General features: G+C 43.1%; 1 protein-coding gene across 4 annotated transcripts in view; it reads left to right on the top strand.

The window, feature by feature from the left end:
• Positions 1-1,480: 1,480 nt before the first annotated feature.
• Positions 1,481-17,515, top strand: part of PCDH10 (protocadherin 10) — a 30,781-nt gene continuing 14,746 nt past the window's right edge. For all 4 annotated transcript variants that reach the window (XM_082758661.1, XM_082758659.1, XM_082758660.1 and 1 more), the window contains exons 1-4: positions 1,481-4,214; positions 5,495-5,553; positions 6,124-6,230; positions 14,670-14,975. In XM_082758661.1, coding sequence (XP_082614787.1) covers positions 1,611-4,214; positions 5,495-5,553; positions 6,124-6,230; positions 14,670-14,975 — 3,076 coding nt within the window. In that variant the 5' untranslated portion in view covers positions 1,481-1,610. The remainder of the gene's footprint in view (positions 4,215-5,494; positions 5,554-6,123; positions 6,231-14,669; positions 14,976-17,515) is intronic.

Below are 17,515 nucleotides of genomic sequence, written 5' to 3'. Positions count from 1 at the left end.
GGCTTAACGCGGGGGGGAACGGAACGGGCTGGGAGCTGGAAACACTGCGCAGATGGAGAGCGGGACTTTCCTCCGCCGCCAAACAAACTAATTAGTTAAGGCAGCCCCCGAGGGAGGAAAATTTTTTCTCAAGTTTCCCATTGTTTACGGTTTTTCTAAAAACGGCGTCGTGCCGGGGCGTAGCATAGGAAAGTTGGTAGCTGGTGGAAACTCCCTCTCCAAGGAGATGGCTGTTTACGGCTCTGTGGTGACGAGCGGTGTTTCCCGACCCTGCTCCTGCGGCAGGGGAATAGCCGCTCTCGGGGGCTGGCAGGCGGGCGGGCAAGCATGCCTATATTGCATTGCGCTCACTGCATGTATTGCACTGCATGCATTGCATTGGGTGTACTGCATGTACTGCACGCATTGCATTGCGCTGCCTGTGCTGCATGCACTGCCCGCCCGGCCGTGCTGCAGCCTACTTGACGTGCGCCGCGGCCAATGGGCGCCGCCCCCGGGGGCGGTGCTGGCAGCCGATTGGTTGGCAGGAGCCGGGCGCTGCGCAAAAACAGCGGAGCCGAGCGCTGCCGGCTCAGAAACTGCCGGCAGAGATCAGAGGAGCTGGGGACGGGGACGGAGCCGGGACGGGAGGAGAGCGGCGGCGGCAGCAGCAGCAAGCAGAGACAGAGAGACAGACAGAGAGGGGTTAGACGCAAAAGCAACGAGAAAGGAGGAAAAAAACTGACCGGCACATCCGTAAAAAGCAGGGTGATGGTGATAATGATGAGCGTAATGATAGCAATAAAAGAAGAAAACGAGAGACTGTTGATAGAAGAGAGAAAAATCTAAGACCTCTAAATAAAAAGAGGAGATCCCCGAGAAATCAGGGAATGAAAGTTTTGGGTAGCGAAGCTGTTCTCTGCCTTTTTTGATCTGAAATCTTTTTGCGGGTTTTATTTTTATTTTATTTTTTTTATTTTTTTTTAATTTCGCGGTTTCCTGCCTTTTTCTTGCATCTCAAGAGGGCATGTCCACCGGCTCTTCCAGCAGCATCTACCCCTCCAGCTCCCACCAGGAAGACAAACCGAGGACAATCTTGAAATATAAAAATTTCCTCCTTGGGATTTGCTGCTGCTGCTGCCTCCGCCGCCGCTGCTGCTGCCGCGGTGCAGTGCCAAGACTCTCGGAATAAATAAAAGCGGGCTACTGTTTATCTATAGATACAGCCAGCTAATAGCTATTATTAGTTGGCCGTTTATTCCGAAGATCACAGATGAAGTGGGGACGCCTGCCTTCTTCATTTGGTCAGCGTGTGAAACAATAATACTCGTAACAAATAGGAGGGAGATGGGGGAGAAAAAGATCTTAACATGAATCAGAAGAAATAATACCTAGCATATCCCCCCCCCAAACCAAACCCCCCTTTCCTTTCCCCCCTCCCCCGATCCCCCTCTCTCTCTCTCTCTCTCTCTCCCCGCACGCTCGGAGGCGCGGACACGCACAGACACACTCACACACACAGGCAAAGGCGCACACACTGCGCTGTGTGCTTTCGGAGGAGGAGGTGGTGGTTTTCGGAAGAGGAGGAAGAGGTGGTGTCGGGGAGGGGGGCTCTCTTTCCCCGCTTGGAGATGGTCGTGCTATTCCTCCTCGCCTTGCTCTGGATGGTGGAGGGGGCCCTTTGCCAGCTCCATTACACGGTGCAGGAGGAGCAGGAGCATGGCACGTTCGTGGGAAATATCGCCGAGGACCTGGGCTTGGACATTACAAAACTTTCGGCTCGCCGCTTCCAGACGGCGCCCAACTCCCGCAGCCCTTACCTGGAGCTCAACCTGGAGACCGGGGTGCTCTACGTGAACGAGAAGATCGACCGGGAGCAGATCTGCAAGCAGAGCCCCTCCTGCCTGCTGCACCTGGAGGTCTTCCTGGAGAACCCCCTGGAGCTGTTCCGGGTGGAGATCGAGGTGCTGGACATCAACGACAACCCGCCCTCCTTCCCGGAGCCCGACCTCACGGTGGAGATCTCGGAGAGCGCCACGCCGGGCACCCGCTTTCCCCTGGAGAGCGCCTTCGACCCCGACGTGGGCACCAACTCGCTGCGCACCTACGAGATCACCCCCAACAGTTACTTCTCCCTCGACGTGCAGACGCAGGGCGACGGCAACCGCTTCGCCGAGCTGGTGCTGGACCAGCCGCTGGACCGCGAGCAGCAAGCCGTGCACCGCTACGTGCTGACGGCGGTGGACGGCGGGCAGCCCCAGCAGCGCACCGGCACCGCCCTGCTCACCGTGCGGGTGCTGGACTCCAACGACAACGTCCCCGCCTTCGAGCAGCCCGTCTACACCGTGTCGCTGCCCGAGAACTCGCCTCCCGGCACCCTGGTGCTGCAGCTCAACGCCAGCGACCCCGACGAGGGGCAGAACGGCGAGGTCATCTATTCCTTCAGCAGCCACATCTCGGCCCGCGCCCGGGAGCTCTTCGGCATCGCGCCGCGCACCGGGCGGCTGGAGGTGAGCGGCGAGCTGGACTACGAGGAGAGCAGCGTGTACCAGGTGTACGTGCAAGCCAAGGACCTGGGGCCCAACGCCGTGCCGGCGCACTGCAAGGTGCTGGTGCGGGTGCTGGACGCCAACGACAACGCGCCCGAGATCAGCTTCTCCACCGTCAAGGAGGCGGTGAGCGAGGCGGCGGCGCCGGGCACCGTGGTGGCCCTCTTCAGCGTGTCGGACCGCGACTCGGAGGAGAACGGGCAGGTGCAGTGCGAGCTGCTGCAGGGCGACGCGCCCTTCCGCCTCAAGAGCTCCTTCAAGAACTACTACACCATCGTCACCGAGGGGCCGCTCGACCGCGAGCAGCCGGGCGGCGACGCCTACACGCTGACGGTGGTGGCTCGGGACGGCGGCCGGCCGCCGCTCAGCACCAGCAAGTCCATCCAGGTGCGGGTGAGCGACGTGAACGACAACGCGCCGCGCTTCTCGCAGCCCGTCTACCAGGTCTTCGTCAGCGAGAACAACGTGCCCGGCGCCTACATCTACGCCGTCAGCGCCACCGACCGCGACCAGGGCGCCAACGCGCGGCTCGCCTACTCCATCCTGGAGAGCCAGATCCAGGGCATGTCCGTCTTCACCTACGTCTCCATCAACGCCGAGAACGGCTTCCTCTACGCGCTGCGCTCCTTCGACTATGAGCAGCTCAAGGAGTTCAGCTTCCAGGTAGAGGCCCGCGACGCCGGCGAGGAGCCGCGCCCGCTGGCCGCCAACGCCACCGTCAACATCGTGGTGGTGGACCAGAACGACAACGCGCCCGCCATCGTCAGCCCCGTGCCGGGCCGCAACGGCACCCCGGCGAGGGAGCTGCTGCCCCGCGGCGCCGAGCCGGGCTACCTGGTGAGCCGGGTGGCCGCCGTGGACGCCGACGACGGCGACAACGCGCGCCTCACCTACAGCATCGCGCGGGGCAACGAGGCCAGCCTCTTCCGCATGGACTGGCGCAGCGGCGAGCTCCGCACGGCGCGCAGGGTGCCGGCCAAGCGCGACCCGCAGCGCCCCTACGAGCTGCTCGTCGAGGTGCGCGACCACGGGCAGCCGCCGCTCTCCTCCACCGCCGCCATCCAGGTGGTGCTGGTGGACGGCGCGGCCGAGCGGCCCGGCGGAGGCGGCGGCGGCGGCGGGCAGGGAGCCGGGGCGGGCGCGGGGGGCGGCGGGGCAGGCGGCGAGCACCGTCCCAGCCGCTCCGGGGGGGACGCGTCGCTCGACCTCACCCTCATCCTCATCATCGCGCTGGGCTCCGTGTCCTTCGTCTTCCTGCTGGCCATGATCGTGCTGGCCGTGCGCTGCCAGAAGGAGAAGAAGCTCAACATCTACACCTGCCTGGCCAGCGACTGCTGCCTGGGCTGCTGCTGCTGCTGCCCCTGCTGCAGCCGCCAAGCGCGGGCCCGCAAGAAGAAGCTCAGCAAGTCGGACATCATGCTGGTGCAGAGCTCCAACGTGCCCAGCAACCCGGCGCAGGTGCCGGCCGAGGAGGCGGGCAGCTTCGGCTCCCACCACCACAACCAGAACTACTGCTACCAGGTCTGCCTCACCCCCGAGTCCGCCAAGACCGACCTGATGTTCCTCAAGCCCTGCAGCCCCTCCCGCAGCACCGACGCCGAGCACAACCCCTGCGGGGCCATCGTCACCGGTTATGCCGACCAGCAGCCCGACATCATCTCCAACGGCAGCATCCTCTCCAGCGAGGTAAGGGGGGAGAGGGCCCGTCCCCGTACTGCTCCCCCCGCCGCAATTCCTCCCCCCTCGGGCTCCTCTGTCCCCGCTTTTTTTTTTTTTTTTTTTTTTTTTTTTTTTTTTTTTTGTTGGGGGGGGGGGGTGTTTTTGCACCTCATCTGCCCGTCCCCTGCCCTCACGTCCAGGGGTCCTCTCCTGGCCGGGGGCTTGCTGGTGCTTTGCAGGGGGCTGTGCCTCTCTGATAACACTGGGAATAATCACAGGGAGAAATATGGGGACTGCACTTTTAGTGTTTCCAAACCCTTTCCCAAACCTCTTCTGCCAAAGGAAACCCCCTCCTCTGGGACCATTACAATCTCTGCAGTTAGCAGGAACTTTAAGGGATTTGTGAGCTAAAGTTTACTCCTTGACTTTTCTTACCTCTGCCTGAACAGCCCTTTATAACCTAAAGCTGAACTCTCAAAGAAAGGTAGCGAGAAGGAGTTTCTGTCAAATTACATGCAGATTTAAAGTTCCCTCTTGTTAAGCTTGTTCTCTGTATTGTGTTGCCTAGCGTGTAGAGAATCTCCATCAAAGCGTATGCCATATCATAACTCCCCTGGTAATCATTTACTCAGCTAGCTCATACACACCCTTGGTACCCCTCTGCTTGTGTCCTAATGAAAACACTCTCTCTTAATGTGAATACTGTAACCTCAATGCTGTCCAGTCTGGCAGAGGTAGTTTGAATGATGTTTTCTAAGGCTGGCTACATCTTGAAATAAAATGTCTAGTGTTGGCTTTTAAAGTGGACTTTTCCTTGAAATGTGTGTAAAACTCTGTCTCCTCTTGCCTTTTTGAGGACCCGAGGGTATCTTGATTTATTTTCTCCCCTAGTGTGCAACAACTAAACTGTCTCTGCCTATTTTTATATGCTGGAATTAAAAACAGACCAAAAACTAGATTCCAATAAGTTTTCCTTAGAGCAAGCAGTACACAAGTCTAGAAATAGTTGCGCTGATTTTGTGGGAGTCCTTGTGATGCTTGACAGCATGCACTGTGAGAAGACATGTGTGAATCTTGTCTCAAAGAACTCAGGGAAAAAAATCCCTTGTGCTTTCCCATATGTGTGAAGAAGAGGCGAGGGCTGGTGGGTTTCTCTCCTTACGTCCTAGAAGCAGATTGTGTAGGCCTACTTGCAGTTAAACATTACCATTTATAGTGAATATTGTGAGCTGCTCTTCTATATTTTCTGATGCTGGCTACGGAAGTATCAAGAGATCAAATATTTCCTAATATTTTCTTTTTCCTAGACGAAACATCAGCGTGCTGAGCTCAGTTATCTAGTTGACAGACCCCGACGGGTAAACAGGTATGAACTTAATCGTGTTTTCATAATGCATGCTTTAGCAAGTGTGAATGGGATGCAGAGATGTGTTTACTGCAGACATAAAATAGTAGCAAAGCAGTGGGGAAACGGATGTATGTAGACGCATTAAAAAATGCTATCAACTAAATGAGTCTGAATTACGGCTTTTCTGAACTCTTTTCAAAATCATCTGAAAAGAGAACAAAATCTCATTTCGTGTATTAGCCTAAAACGTGCTTTAAATACTTATGAATCCTTCTGCAGGGTGTACCAGATAACACTGGCCTCTAAGTGATAATTTAGCTATCCAGCTTATGTAAGTGATACCAAATTAATTATACCGATTACACGAAAAACATGCAGAGTGCTAATGCCTGCTGTCCGTTTCAGCTAGACTAGCAATGTCCGAAAACACAAGTTTTGTTTGTGGTGGACAGAGTGCCTCTGCAGAAGCAGTGCAGCAAGGCAGGAGTGGGTGAATGCAGCACCGTGTTTGGCCATGTGATGGCAGAAGAATGTTTTATGACTTCCTCTTTCATGTTTATTCTAATGTAAGGATGTTTCTGTGTCTAGTTCTGCATTCCAGGAAGCAGACATAGTAAGCTCTAAGGACAGTGGTCATGGAGACAGTGAGCAAGGAGACAGTGATCATGATGCCACTAATCGAGGTCAATCCTCTGGTAAGTCTGATAAGACAGTGGAAATAGTCAATCTTTAAGTAGGGAGACTAGAAAGAGCAGTTACCTGTAGGAATATAATATAAGACTAGCATAAAATAATGTAAGTATATTGCATGGAAGGCTGGGTTTAAGCCAGCTTGCCACTATGGTGACCTACACAAGGAGACAATTTTGAATGCCATGCATTCAAGGGGCAAAACTTATTTTATTGTTTTGGTCTGGGGGCAGGGGGAGTATTAGTGGCTGTAACAAAACTTCCTCCACATTAAAGCAAAGTTATCAGTATGTTTTCTAGTGCATTTTTTTCCCAACAATGGATTTGCAGGATTTCAAAGCATTAGGCAACTTTGTTTAGTAGACACTTCACAGCAGTGTGAAGTGCAGGGGGAGTTCCCAAGGCAAAGAATGAGCCCAGTGGCTGAATGACAGCCAGACTGTGAGGATTTTTGCTGGGGATCAGTGGAGATGCATTGGGTGTTCTGAATGGATAATACCTTAGCATTTTTAGAGGACTGTTTTTCAATTCAAATTAACAGACCATATAGTGTAAGTGACCTTCATGTTAATAAGGCTAAGGTATTTTTAAGCATATTTCTTTCAGCGCTAGCAAAGCAAATAAATGCTTTGAAAGGCTACGATATAGCCATGATACGAATCACCTAGAAAACATATACATTGCAGTGTTATTCCTAGGCGTATGGCTTGCTATCTTTGCTCTCATACTGTCAGTTTTCCTTTGAAAGGGACATTGTTTAGAGTCTGTGCATTAGAATTCATTCTCACTCCCACACTGCATTTTAGCCAGAAATGCTTTTGCTTTCCTCCCTACTGCAGTTTCCAAAGGTCTGGTATGCTTTGAATCAGTGAAGTGATTTCTTTCCCCTTGTTTTGTCTATGCCTTGTCATGTATTAGGATTTGCTACAAGTATGTCATACAAAAGACTGCATGAGTTTCTCCACTCTTCTATTTTTATTTTTATATTTTTGTTTTATTTTTATATTTTATTTTATTTTTCCCAAACTCCATTTTAAAAGATTTCAGGGCAAGGGACCGTGCTGTCATAGCAGTGCAGCATCTCTTGTGTGCTGTTAATATCCTCTATGTTCCTGATGCTATAGTCACTGTCCCCTTAACGATGGGAAACCCAGGAACCAGGGGAAGAGGAGGCTGCTACAGGGCCCCTTTATATTGCTGCAAGTCATTAATATGCAGACCTAATGAGACTCGAGAAGAGCCAAGAGTCTCCGGAGCTCCCTGCTTCTTGCAGGGCTTCATGCTAAGTGAACAGAGTGTCTATTTTGTGTCTGGGAACCTGACAACAAACCAGGTCTTGCCAGAAGTTTACATCTGAACACAGAGCCTCTTTCATTTTTGGCCTATATATGGCGTATGATTTATTGTTGTCTTAAAAAGCCATGTATTTAGCCTCCCCCCACCCATTCTTTTGCACTGTTTTTGATGCAGCAATCAGTGCTACTGAGTTATAAAAAGCTCCCTCTCCTCCTGCCCTCCCCACATTCCTTTTTTTTTCTTTTACGCATTTTACTGCAGCAGTCATCTCAATGAACATTTCAATCAGTTTAGTCCCTCAGCATAATGAACCATAATAACCAAACAGGAGAGAAAAGAATAAACATCTGCAGAAGGAGCTGGGTTTGACTGACGGTGGGAATATAATCATATAGTTGCACATAAACTGAAAGCTATTTTCTTTTAGATGCATCCAGTGCTGTTATTGTTGTGCCTCTGCTCTCTATTCTTTCTCACAGTTTTACAAGTAGTCTATTTCAGATAAGAACACTGGGACTGTTGTCAAACTTGATGTTAGTTCTTGACTGGGTAAATTCCTTATTTTTCTTATTTCTATTTTACTGAATTAGAGGCAAAACTACAGTTTCAAAATATTTTCAAATCACTCAGTGGTCTGATGTGATTTATGAACTTCTGTAATGTAAATTATGATTGCAGATGAGGTAATGAGTGCTGACAGTTAGGTTTGGTCAGCTCACAAGTAACAATTTTGAGCTGAAACCTCAAACACGCAAAACTTCCAATTTAATATATTGGTGCTGTGCTTTCAGGGTAATTTGCATGAGCAATTTTTAAAATGCTGGTTCCCAATAAATATTTAAATACAATTCTCTAAAGAAATTGCTATCATTTCCTACTAATGTATAATACAGATTTTCTCTAAGTTTTGGGCTCAATCGTGCTATCACAGTGCAAAGAAAGCTCCCTTTGACCAAAGTGATGACAAGATATTTTGATATAAAGACATCATTCTTGCTATTACCTTTTTGTGATTAATTTTATGAAAAAAAATGAGCATAAATCTTGTTTGATTTTGAATTACTAGAGGAAATTTCTGAGGGAATGCCTTCTCAGTTTCTCAGTTACTCTAGTGCTTTAGAATCAATTCTATCTAAATTATTAAAGGAAAACACAGTTGTTGATAATGCTTTTTTTTTTCCTAAGATATCACCTGATACCATGCAGACTCATATTTGTTTTCAAAAGCATTGTATTTGTGTCTGAAAACGTTTAGTCAAACATTCTCAATGAAAAATAATACTTCCTCCCTACCAGTTTTAGTCAGCAACATGTTTTGCTTGCAAAACATCTTTTTTTCCTTTTCTGTGCATGACTTTTGTTACTGTCACCGGTGAAGAATCCTTTGGCACACACATAGCTATTCTGTAGGAGTCCATTGCTAGGCTAGCTGGTTGTCAAAGTTGTGGTGAGTTATTAGTTGGAAAGGTAATCATGCAGGATGAAAATCTAGCAGTGTCATAGAGTTCTCCTCCACAATTATTTTGCAAAAATTCTGAACTAAGCTGTTCTGTGTGTCATAAAATGTCCCATTGTGTTTTCAAATAAGATTCTGGTTCATCTTTTAACAATGTATATATTTTCTTGGTAGTGATTTAATCATGGTTTCTGGAAAGTATGTGAGGGATTCATATTGTTCCCATTAAGGTAGCACCTGAATGCATTATTGTTATCTGCATTCTTATCTACCTCAATATCAATGAACTAGGAAAGGACTGTCATCTGCATTTAGCAGAGAATGGCAAGGTACTCAAAAGTGTTCAAGAGCCTAATATTTACTGATTGAGTGATTATTTCACTGAGGGTGGTAAGGATCTGAGTCTTACGGAAAATGGCCTTCCTAAGGTCACGCAGGAAGTTTTTGGTAGATGGAGGGAGGGGTTTCACAAATCCAAAATGGGTGTTATAATTACTCATGTTCTTCTTCTCTGGCTGAAAATTGTTGAGACAAAAGCTGTTATTTTATTGTAGAACAAATGCAACACTACTACCTATTATTAACACACTGTATTTCAGTCATGTTCTGTAGGAGTCATTTCTAAGCATGAAGTTAGTTTATTTCCCATGGTTGATTAAATTCTTGGCCTCCCTTGTGAAACTGCTGACTTGGGTGCCAATTAGTACTCTGTGTGTGTGTGTGTATGTTTAAATTGTGTGATTAGACACCTGTCCTGTAAGATTTGGACTCACGCCATCAACTTATTTTGTATGGTTGGTCACTAGCTACTCAGTTTTCTCACGCTGAACATGCAGAGTTCTTTACAATATTACCTTTGTTTCGCTGTCTTCACTGAATTGGCATGATTTCTCAGATGTACTTCAGGAAGGAGTATCTGAGACGTGAAGCAAAATACACATACTGTAAATCACATATTATAAAATGCATCAACTTTTTTACAATCTACTTGGTGCGGTACTGCACTGGACAGTATGTATTGGTGACTGCCTGAGAGCTAAGATCAGATTTCCGCTATTGAAATTTATGAAGGGAATTGATAGTGGTCTAACATGCAGGCACAGGGTGAAACATTACCTCACACCAATTCAGATTTAGTAAACCCCAAGAGGCGTTATTGCTGGGATGTAGAATAGTTATGATATTTCACCATTCATAGGGACAAGGATTTGAGAAGTCACAAGGAGAATTTTGGTGATAAAGGGACAGAAGGGAAAAAAACAGTGTTCCTTCTGAGCCTATGCAGAGTGACAGCTAAATCCTGTTTTGAAGATCACTTGGGCTAACAGTCTATCTTGGATAAAGTAAGAGTGAACATTAAAATGGCTTATAAAAGCGCTTTGACTTGAACTGAGTTTTTTTTTTTACTTTTTTTTTTTTCCCTTATTTCCTTGAGCTGCATGCTTAATAATGTTTACATCTCAATAGTCCAGATAGGGCTTTCAAGCTGAGATTTGGAAGAGCTGAATATTGAAGATGTTTAAGTCTTTTTTTTTCATGTTCTCATGCAGATGAAGTCAGTTTTATCCAAGGCAGCACACCAATTACTTAGCAAGAAAGAATGATAATAATTCTGTTTCATGAAGTCCATTTCTTCAGTAGATAAAGTCTTCCACAAAGGAGGTTAAAATCATTATCCTTATTTACAGACAGAAAACATGAATCACAGGGAAATGACTAACTTGCTCAAGGGTAATCTAACCAAATGAGTAGCCGAGATGGTAAGGGAGCTCCAAAAAGGAGTTCTGGTTCCCTACATCACATCTATTTGCCATCCAGTCCTTAGAAAGTTACTACAGAAGAAGCAACAAATGCCATTTAATTCTAAGGAAAAGTCAAATTCATGAGGAAAGACAAAAGAAAGGTACACATTGGGGGAAAAAAAAAAAAAAAACTCTTGATAACAATACTACAAAAACATTAAAATATTTTGCTTTTTTTTTTCTTTTTATTACATTGTTTACACAACAACATATATATGAACATGTTCAATTGTTACTCTAAAGGCTTGGTATATGGCTCTTCTCTCTTAATTACATTAAGAAATGATAAATTATTTAAAAATGGTTTTAGGCTTAATTTTCCCTTTGATCTTAAATTGTCTTTCAAATCAAGTATAATTCATGAACGCAAAAAAAAAAATAAATTTGATTTTCTCCTTTTGAAATACAAAAAGGAGGCAAACTTGGACTATGCTTTAGAAAGGGAATGCTACCAAGTAGTATTCAAAGCACCTGAGGTCAGGAAATTCAGATGCAGATATGCAACTTATTTAACTCCTTTCTTAGTTTTTTGTTTCCTTTGAGGAAGGGGCAGGGGCTCTTTTTCCTTCAAAATCTGCAAAGTTAGGTTGTGCAAAAGCTCATATTGCCCACTGGCCTATCCAGATAAGACTTGACCTTTGCTTTTATATGTATGCTGTATTTGGAATAGCTCAATGCTTATCATTTTTTGGTTCTTTGGTGCCCTATACTATCTATTTGTATCTGCAAAGGACATTTGAAATTCATAATTCAGAGCCACCTTTAAAATCTCTTTATCTACATGCAAGGTCTAATATGATAACTAAGTGGAAAATATAAAGGGTTTTTCATTAATGTGGATTTGCAATTATGATGGATAGTTTACTTCAGACTATATACATAAGCAGATTTATGAGGGAGATGAGATAGAAGTGTCATATTGCTGAACATTTATTTTTGTTATAAATCAAGAATATGATTCTTGGTGAATAAAGGAGTTCTGTGCTGAATTTCTTACGTCATGTAGTATGATATACTCTTCCTTCCTGGAATCTAGTGAACAGCCTTTCCTGCCCTGCCACCCACCCCGTTTTTAATGCTTTTCTACTAAAAACAGAGAAATCTATAGTATAGCCCACAGGAAAAAAGTGGAGGAAGAATAGCTCGTATCATAGTCAATGTAAATATACATAGGTGCCCAGGGATTCCCAAACTAGACTGATAATCTGAATTTATTTTCTGTTGAAATATTAAAGCCAAAGGCTTAGTTCTGCACCCATTAACCTTTTAGGGAACTCTGTGGCTGATTCAAGTAGGAGCAATACCCAACCCAGTCCTCTCTGAACAGCTGTTTGCATGGTAATCAAACTTTCTAGCTACTTGTTAGCAGTGGATGTTGAAATCTGGATTTTTATTTTTATACTTACATTTTTATTTTAGAAGTTCTCAGCTTCTCGGGGGGGTGGATTTGTCATACAAGCTTTCAGTTGGTATCTCCTACATTCGTTACTTCATTTATTCAAAATCCTGATTTAAGGAGGCTGTAACATCTCCTTTGTATGCTGTTACATAATACTATTCGGCGCACTGTCTTAGGGAAGCAGAATTCGAAAAGGAACTAAAAATTAATTTTTGGATAGAGACATTTTGCAGTTTAGCAGCTGATGTGAAAACAAAATAGTAAAATGGAGGTTAATTTTCCAGGGGAAATAAAAATTCACAAGTAGATAAAAGAATCTATCTTTGAATATATCTTAAATACAACGTTACTATAATATCTTTCTCCCCACTGACAAAAGAATGCAGTTTAATATTTATCCATAAATTTTTCTGTCTTTCTTCTGCTCTCTTTGATAAACTGTTGAATGAATATGGTCATTGGTACACTGTTACCAAAATGCAACTGTAATCAGTTCCCAATTAGAAGCAAGGTTATTTCTTGTTTACATGTAATTTTGCTAGGAAATCTGGAAAAAAAAAAAAAAAAAAGAAAGAAAGAGAGAACAAATGTGCTAAACAGCAAAGAAATATGAATTCTAGAGTATGTCTTTTCTTGCATAAGAGAGATTTTTATTCAAACGCTTCTGTATATAAGATACACATGTGCACATATGCACATGGTTTTATAGACATAGCAATGTGTTCATTTCTTTCCAGGAAACCTTTCTTTTCAGTCGTTAGCTGCTACAGAATTTAGAACCATACAATTTGTACACCTTGCATGATGATCTTCATCTGATTCCTTAATCGTATCTACAGTTCACGTTTGCATTCTTCAACAGTTCACTGATCAGTAATTTATTTTCAGACTTGTGCATGCCAATTATCAATGTGAGGTTCTAATCGAAGCTGGACCTAGCATTGTATATGACTTAATTTAAAATTTAAAAGGGAGATTTAAAAGGAGATTAATCTGAGGTAAAAAGCTTTTTTTCTTAATTTTTTCCCCTTTTATTTTTGTCTGCTTAAACGACTGCCTTTAGATCTCAAGCACTTGTTGATAGCTCAGAAAGAGTCTTGCTGAAGAGATTGTTTTGTGTAGTGTGAAATCACACAGAAATATTACTAATATAAATCAAATTATAGTTCAAAACAGTGGTAGCATTCTTAATACTAAAGCTCGCATTGGAGATTGAGCTAACCAAGTCTTTCACAACGTTGGCGGGTGAATGAGCTACAATGCATGAATCTTATTACAGCTTTTCAATATTTTTTACCATTTCTCTTGCAAGTTGTCTTTTTTTTTTTTTTTTTTTTTTTTTCCAAATTCTAACGGAATGCCTGTAAATGCAATGTTTGTAACATCTAGTTCAGTTTTGACATATATCTATTCTAAGACACTAAGCGATCTTTATAAGTACAAGAAAAGGATATTTCTTTGCCGTACTGCTTTTTTTTATGGTGTTGAATAACAACTTGGAGACCTTAGTATTTATTTTCCTCTATGCCTGTGATTTCATACACCATTCCTCTCAAAACAAGTGTAATCCAACAACTCAGTGAATCACTGTCAGGAAATATTCTTTTGGACTGCTGTTCTTAAGATAATCAATGGAAGCATAGCTTGTCATTGAAATCTTAATAGCATTAAAGGATTTGTAAGCAAACAGTTTTGTGTTGGCAGGGACAGGTGTTTGCTGATATAGGGGAAACATTAACAATTTTGTCGATAGTATCCACAGCCATGTCACATTGGACTACAGCTACCTTTGTACTGCTAATTAGAGTTATTTACTATAGGATTCCATCCCATTACTTGGATGACTAGATAGTAAGGACTGCTTTGGTAGCAGTGAACACTCTCTCTGAAAGAATGATGTAATGATTGATTTAGTAAGCCATCTTGATCACTTAAAAGCTGGATTCCTACTCTATAAGATCTGCTTTTCATACCAATAGGTTCTGTCTGCGTGCACACATGCACGGCTAGTTCCTTTATAAGACTTACAAATATTTCACTTTCATAAATGAAATCTGTGATTCCTCAATCGTGTCATTTCATTTCTTTGGTCAGAGATAAGTTTATGCAAAAACAATTCCTTCACTTCTTAAATGTGTATTTTTGACTTGAAACAATGTCTGGAAACACAGACGTTGCCAACCAATCCTTACTGAAATAGGTTCTAAAAAGTAAGATCGGCAAGCTGTTTTATGAGGTAGAACCATCAGTACCCTTCTTGTCCGTGTGTGTGTGCGCATATGTGTGACGTTCTAGCATTTATTTACACTTACTCAGTAGTATCATTGACTTCTGAAGACTGGACAATCCGATTTTTTGGTTGACATGGAGGTAGTGGAAGAAGTTCTTAGGAGATTTATCTTTTTTCTCAGCATAGTCTTTCTTATCTGTCAGCAGCTGTTCACGATGCTGAAGCTTATATCTGTAGTTTCTTTTTCTCTCATGCTTGCAGGCATGGATCTCTTCTCCAATTGCACAGAGGAATGTAAAGCACTGGGCCACTCAGATCGGTGCTGGATGCCTTCCTTTGTCCCATCTGATGGACGCCAAGCTGCAGATTACCGCAGCAATCTGCACGTACCTGGCATGGACTCCGTTCCAGACACTGAAGTGTTTGAAACACCAGAAGCCCAGCCGGGGGCAGAAAGGTCCTTCTCCACCTTCGGCAAAGAGAAGGCCCTTCACAACACTCTGGAGAGGAAGGAGTTGGATGGACTGCTGTCTAATACACGAGCGCCTTACAAACCACCATATTTGAGTAAGTACTATTCACAAGGCTGTATGAAAGTGTTCCCTTTGCAGGAATAAAAATTGTCTCTTTCTGCTATTCATAATAGGAATAATACGAACACAATTTTTAAGCAGTGGGGAAAAACGGCTTCCCTTGGAGTCAGGCACCACTGAGGAAGGCATCATTCAATGCTTTTTTAAAAAAGACAAGACCTTTATTCTTGTTATTATGACATGATTGTCAACAACAAAAGCATCAGATGATAGCATTAGTGGGGGAGTTATTCAAATTTGTTTTCTACTGTATTATTTCCAATTTTTTCATGGTTAGGTGGTTTAAATATAGACAGGGTAACATTTTTTTAAGAAAGAAAATTAAGTCAAATACTTTTGTTTGTTTGTTCTGTTTTTTTCCTTTCAACTGTACTAGGAGCTTCTCATTTTTTCCTCTTATCTTTTATATTGAGCAGTACCTTGATGATTATTATTTTAAACTAACTATTTACATAGTTAACATTAGGGGTTTGGAAGGAAGAAGATAAAACTTTTTGCCTTCCATCTGATCATCTTTCAGCCTATGTAATGTCAACTTCTGTCAGTGTTCCTCAGTGCCTCCTGTCTTGTTCCAAAATCTTACCTCTTTGGTCAACTTTTGACTGTGGTTTGGTGACATGAGTGCCATAGATCTCAAAAAGACTTGTAATTTTGTAGAGTCAGGCAGATGTAGAACTCTTGAGTACTATGTTGATCTAATAGGTCTTTCTATTTAGTAGCCTTCTGTATTTTATTAGAGACTGTAATCTTCTTGACTTCAAGAATTTATCTTGATGCTTATCTCATCCAAATAAGCCAAAGACATTGACATTGCACTTCTAACTCTTTTCAAAGCATCAGAAGTCTTTAAGGACAGCAGATCAGGGGGGAAAAATCAATGAATGGTATTCATTTATTTATTTTTATAAAGTATTTATCAGTTCTGAAAGGTACTGCACTGGCAGTTTTGGTGTATGAAGATCTTCACTACAGATCATTCTCAGCACAGGCAACACAGTTCTTTCATTTTAATTAGCTGTGTCTGGGAATTTCAGTCTCTCAGAGAGGTCTTACCATTTCAGTCTTCAGATTTGCTTTACTGAAAGCTTTTAAATTAGGATAACAATTGTGAGATGTGGAAGCCATTCCTAAAACAAAACAAAACAAAAAAACCAACAGCAACTAAAAAAACTGTCCTAAGGCAGTCAGCTAAAATACCAAGTGTTGATCATCTGGTCATACTCTGAAGACCCATATGAAGTTTCACATAGCTACGATGTAACAACTCATATCTCTATCTTTAACTAACTGGTCTAAGCTGTAACTTAGCAATACTGATTTCATATCTATCACATCAATTAAAAAAAAATTAAGGTTTTACAGCAGTCCAACAACAACAGAGTTCTGATGCAGTATGTGCATTACAATAGTGATTATATCTGGTGACATCATGTAATAATGATTTTCTTATTCATTCTATAGGGATTTGAAATTTTGCTCAGCTAACATAAGTAGTTTTGTTGAATGTGTTTACATATGGACATTGTTCCACATTTTATGCTTTCCTGGTATAAGTACATGAAGAATAGGAGGTAAAATGTTTAATATAAACAATATAAATGGGTGGTATTAGATAATCCACATTTGAGAATCCAGATTTAATTTTGCCTTTTTTTTTCTTTGGACCTTGAAGCAGAAACTGCCAGAAAACAGAGTAATATTTCTTTATTTTCCGTTAATGAATAGTTTCTTTAGTAACATTTTAGATTGAAATTATATAATGAATAACAGGAGAAAAACAAATAAAATGAGCCTAACAGTTGTAGCAGTGAGTAAATAATTCATTATTAATAATGTGTTCAATGAATAAGGCAAGAGGAATGTGTAAGGGGAAGTTGATTCAGGAAGGAACTTTAGTTGAGCCACTGAGTCACTACAACTTTAATAACATTTAAATTCAACTTCTTAACAAAAAAGATTGTATCAAAACAGTTTGTCAGTAGAACAATTTTTTCAAAGAAGCGATTAAAATGTATGAAACAAAACCCTCATGTTCAGCAAAAATGCTGTATAAAAAGTTTCAGCATGTATGAAAACAGCTGTATGTAAAAGAAAATGACAGCAAAGAGGGAAAAGTATATTGAATGGTTCAAAAGCTATTCGAACTGGAAAAGGTATTAATTAAAATGATCTGTAAAGACCAGATGTTCTAGCCAGTAAATTTTAGGATGGATAATAAGAAAGGTGAGGAACTTCTTAGAGCAAATAGTGAAAGTCAGGAAATTATATACAGACAAGCTTTAGGATGTCAAATATAAGAAGTCTAGGAGAGAATTGGTGGGTCTCTCAAGCCACAGTTGGTTAGGACAGGAATGTTGCAGAGAGACTAGACTGTTTCTTTGAATTTGTCTTCACAGGAGGAGGGAGAGAGAGAGGGAGAAAGAAAGAAGGGCATTTTTAGGAAGCTGCCCATCCCAGGTAACCTTTTCAACTAAATGTGCAAGATTGCATCATGAAAGAGGATGTTGATGAAAA

The sequence above is a fragment of the Aythya marila genome, assembly GCF_965140915.1.
Source record: "Aythya marila genome assembly, chromosome: 4".
In the NCBI taxonomy this organism is placed as follows: Eukaryota; Metazoa; Chordata; class Aves; order Anseriformes; family Anatidae; genus Aythya; species Aythya marila.
Note: the sequence above shows the minus strand (reverse complement) of the source record. Positions and strands in the feature narration are given on the sequence as shown.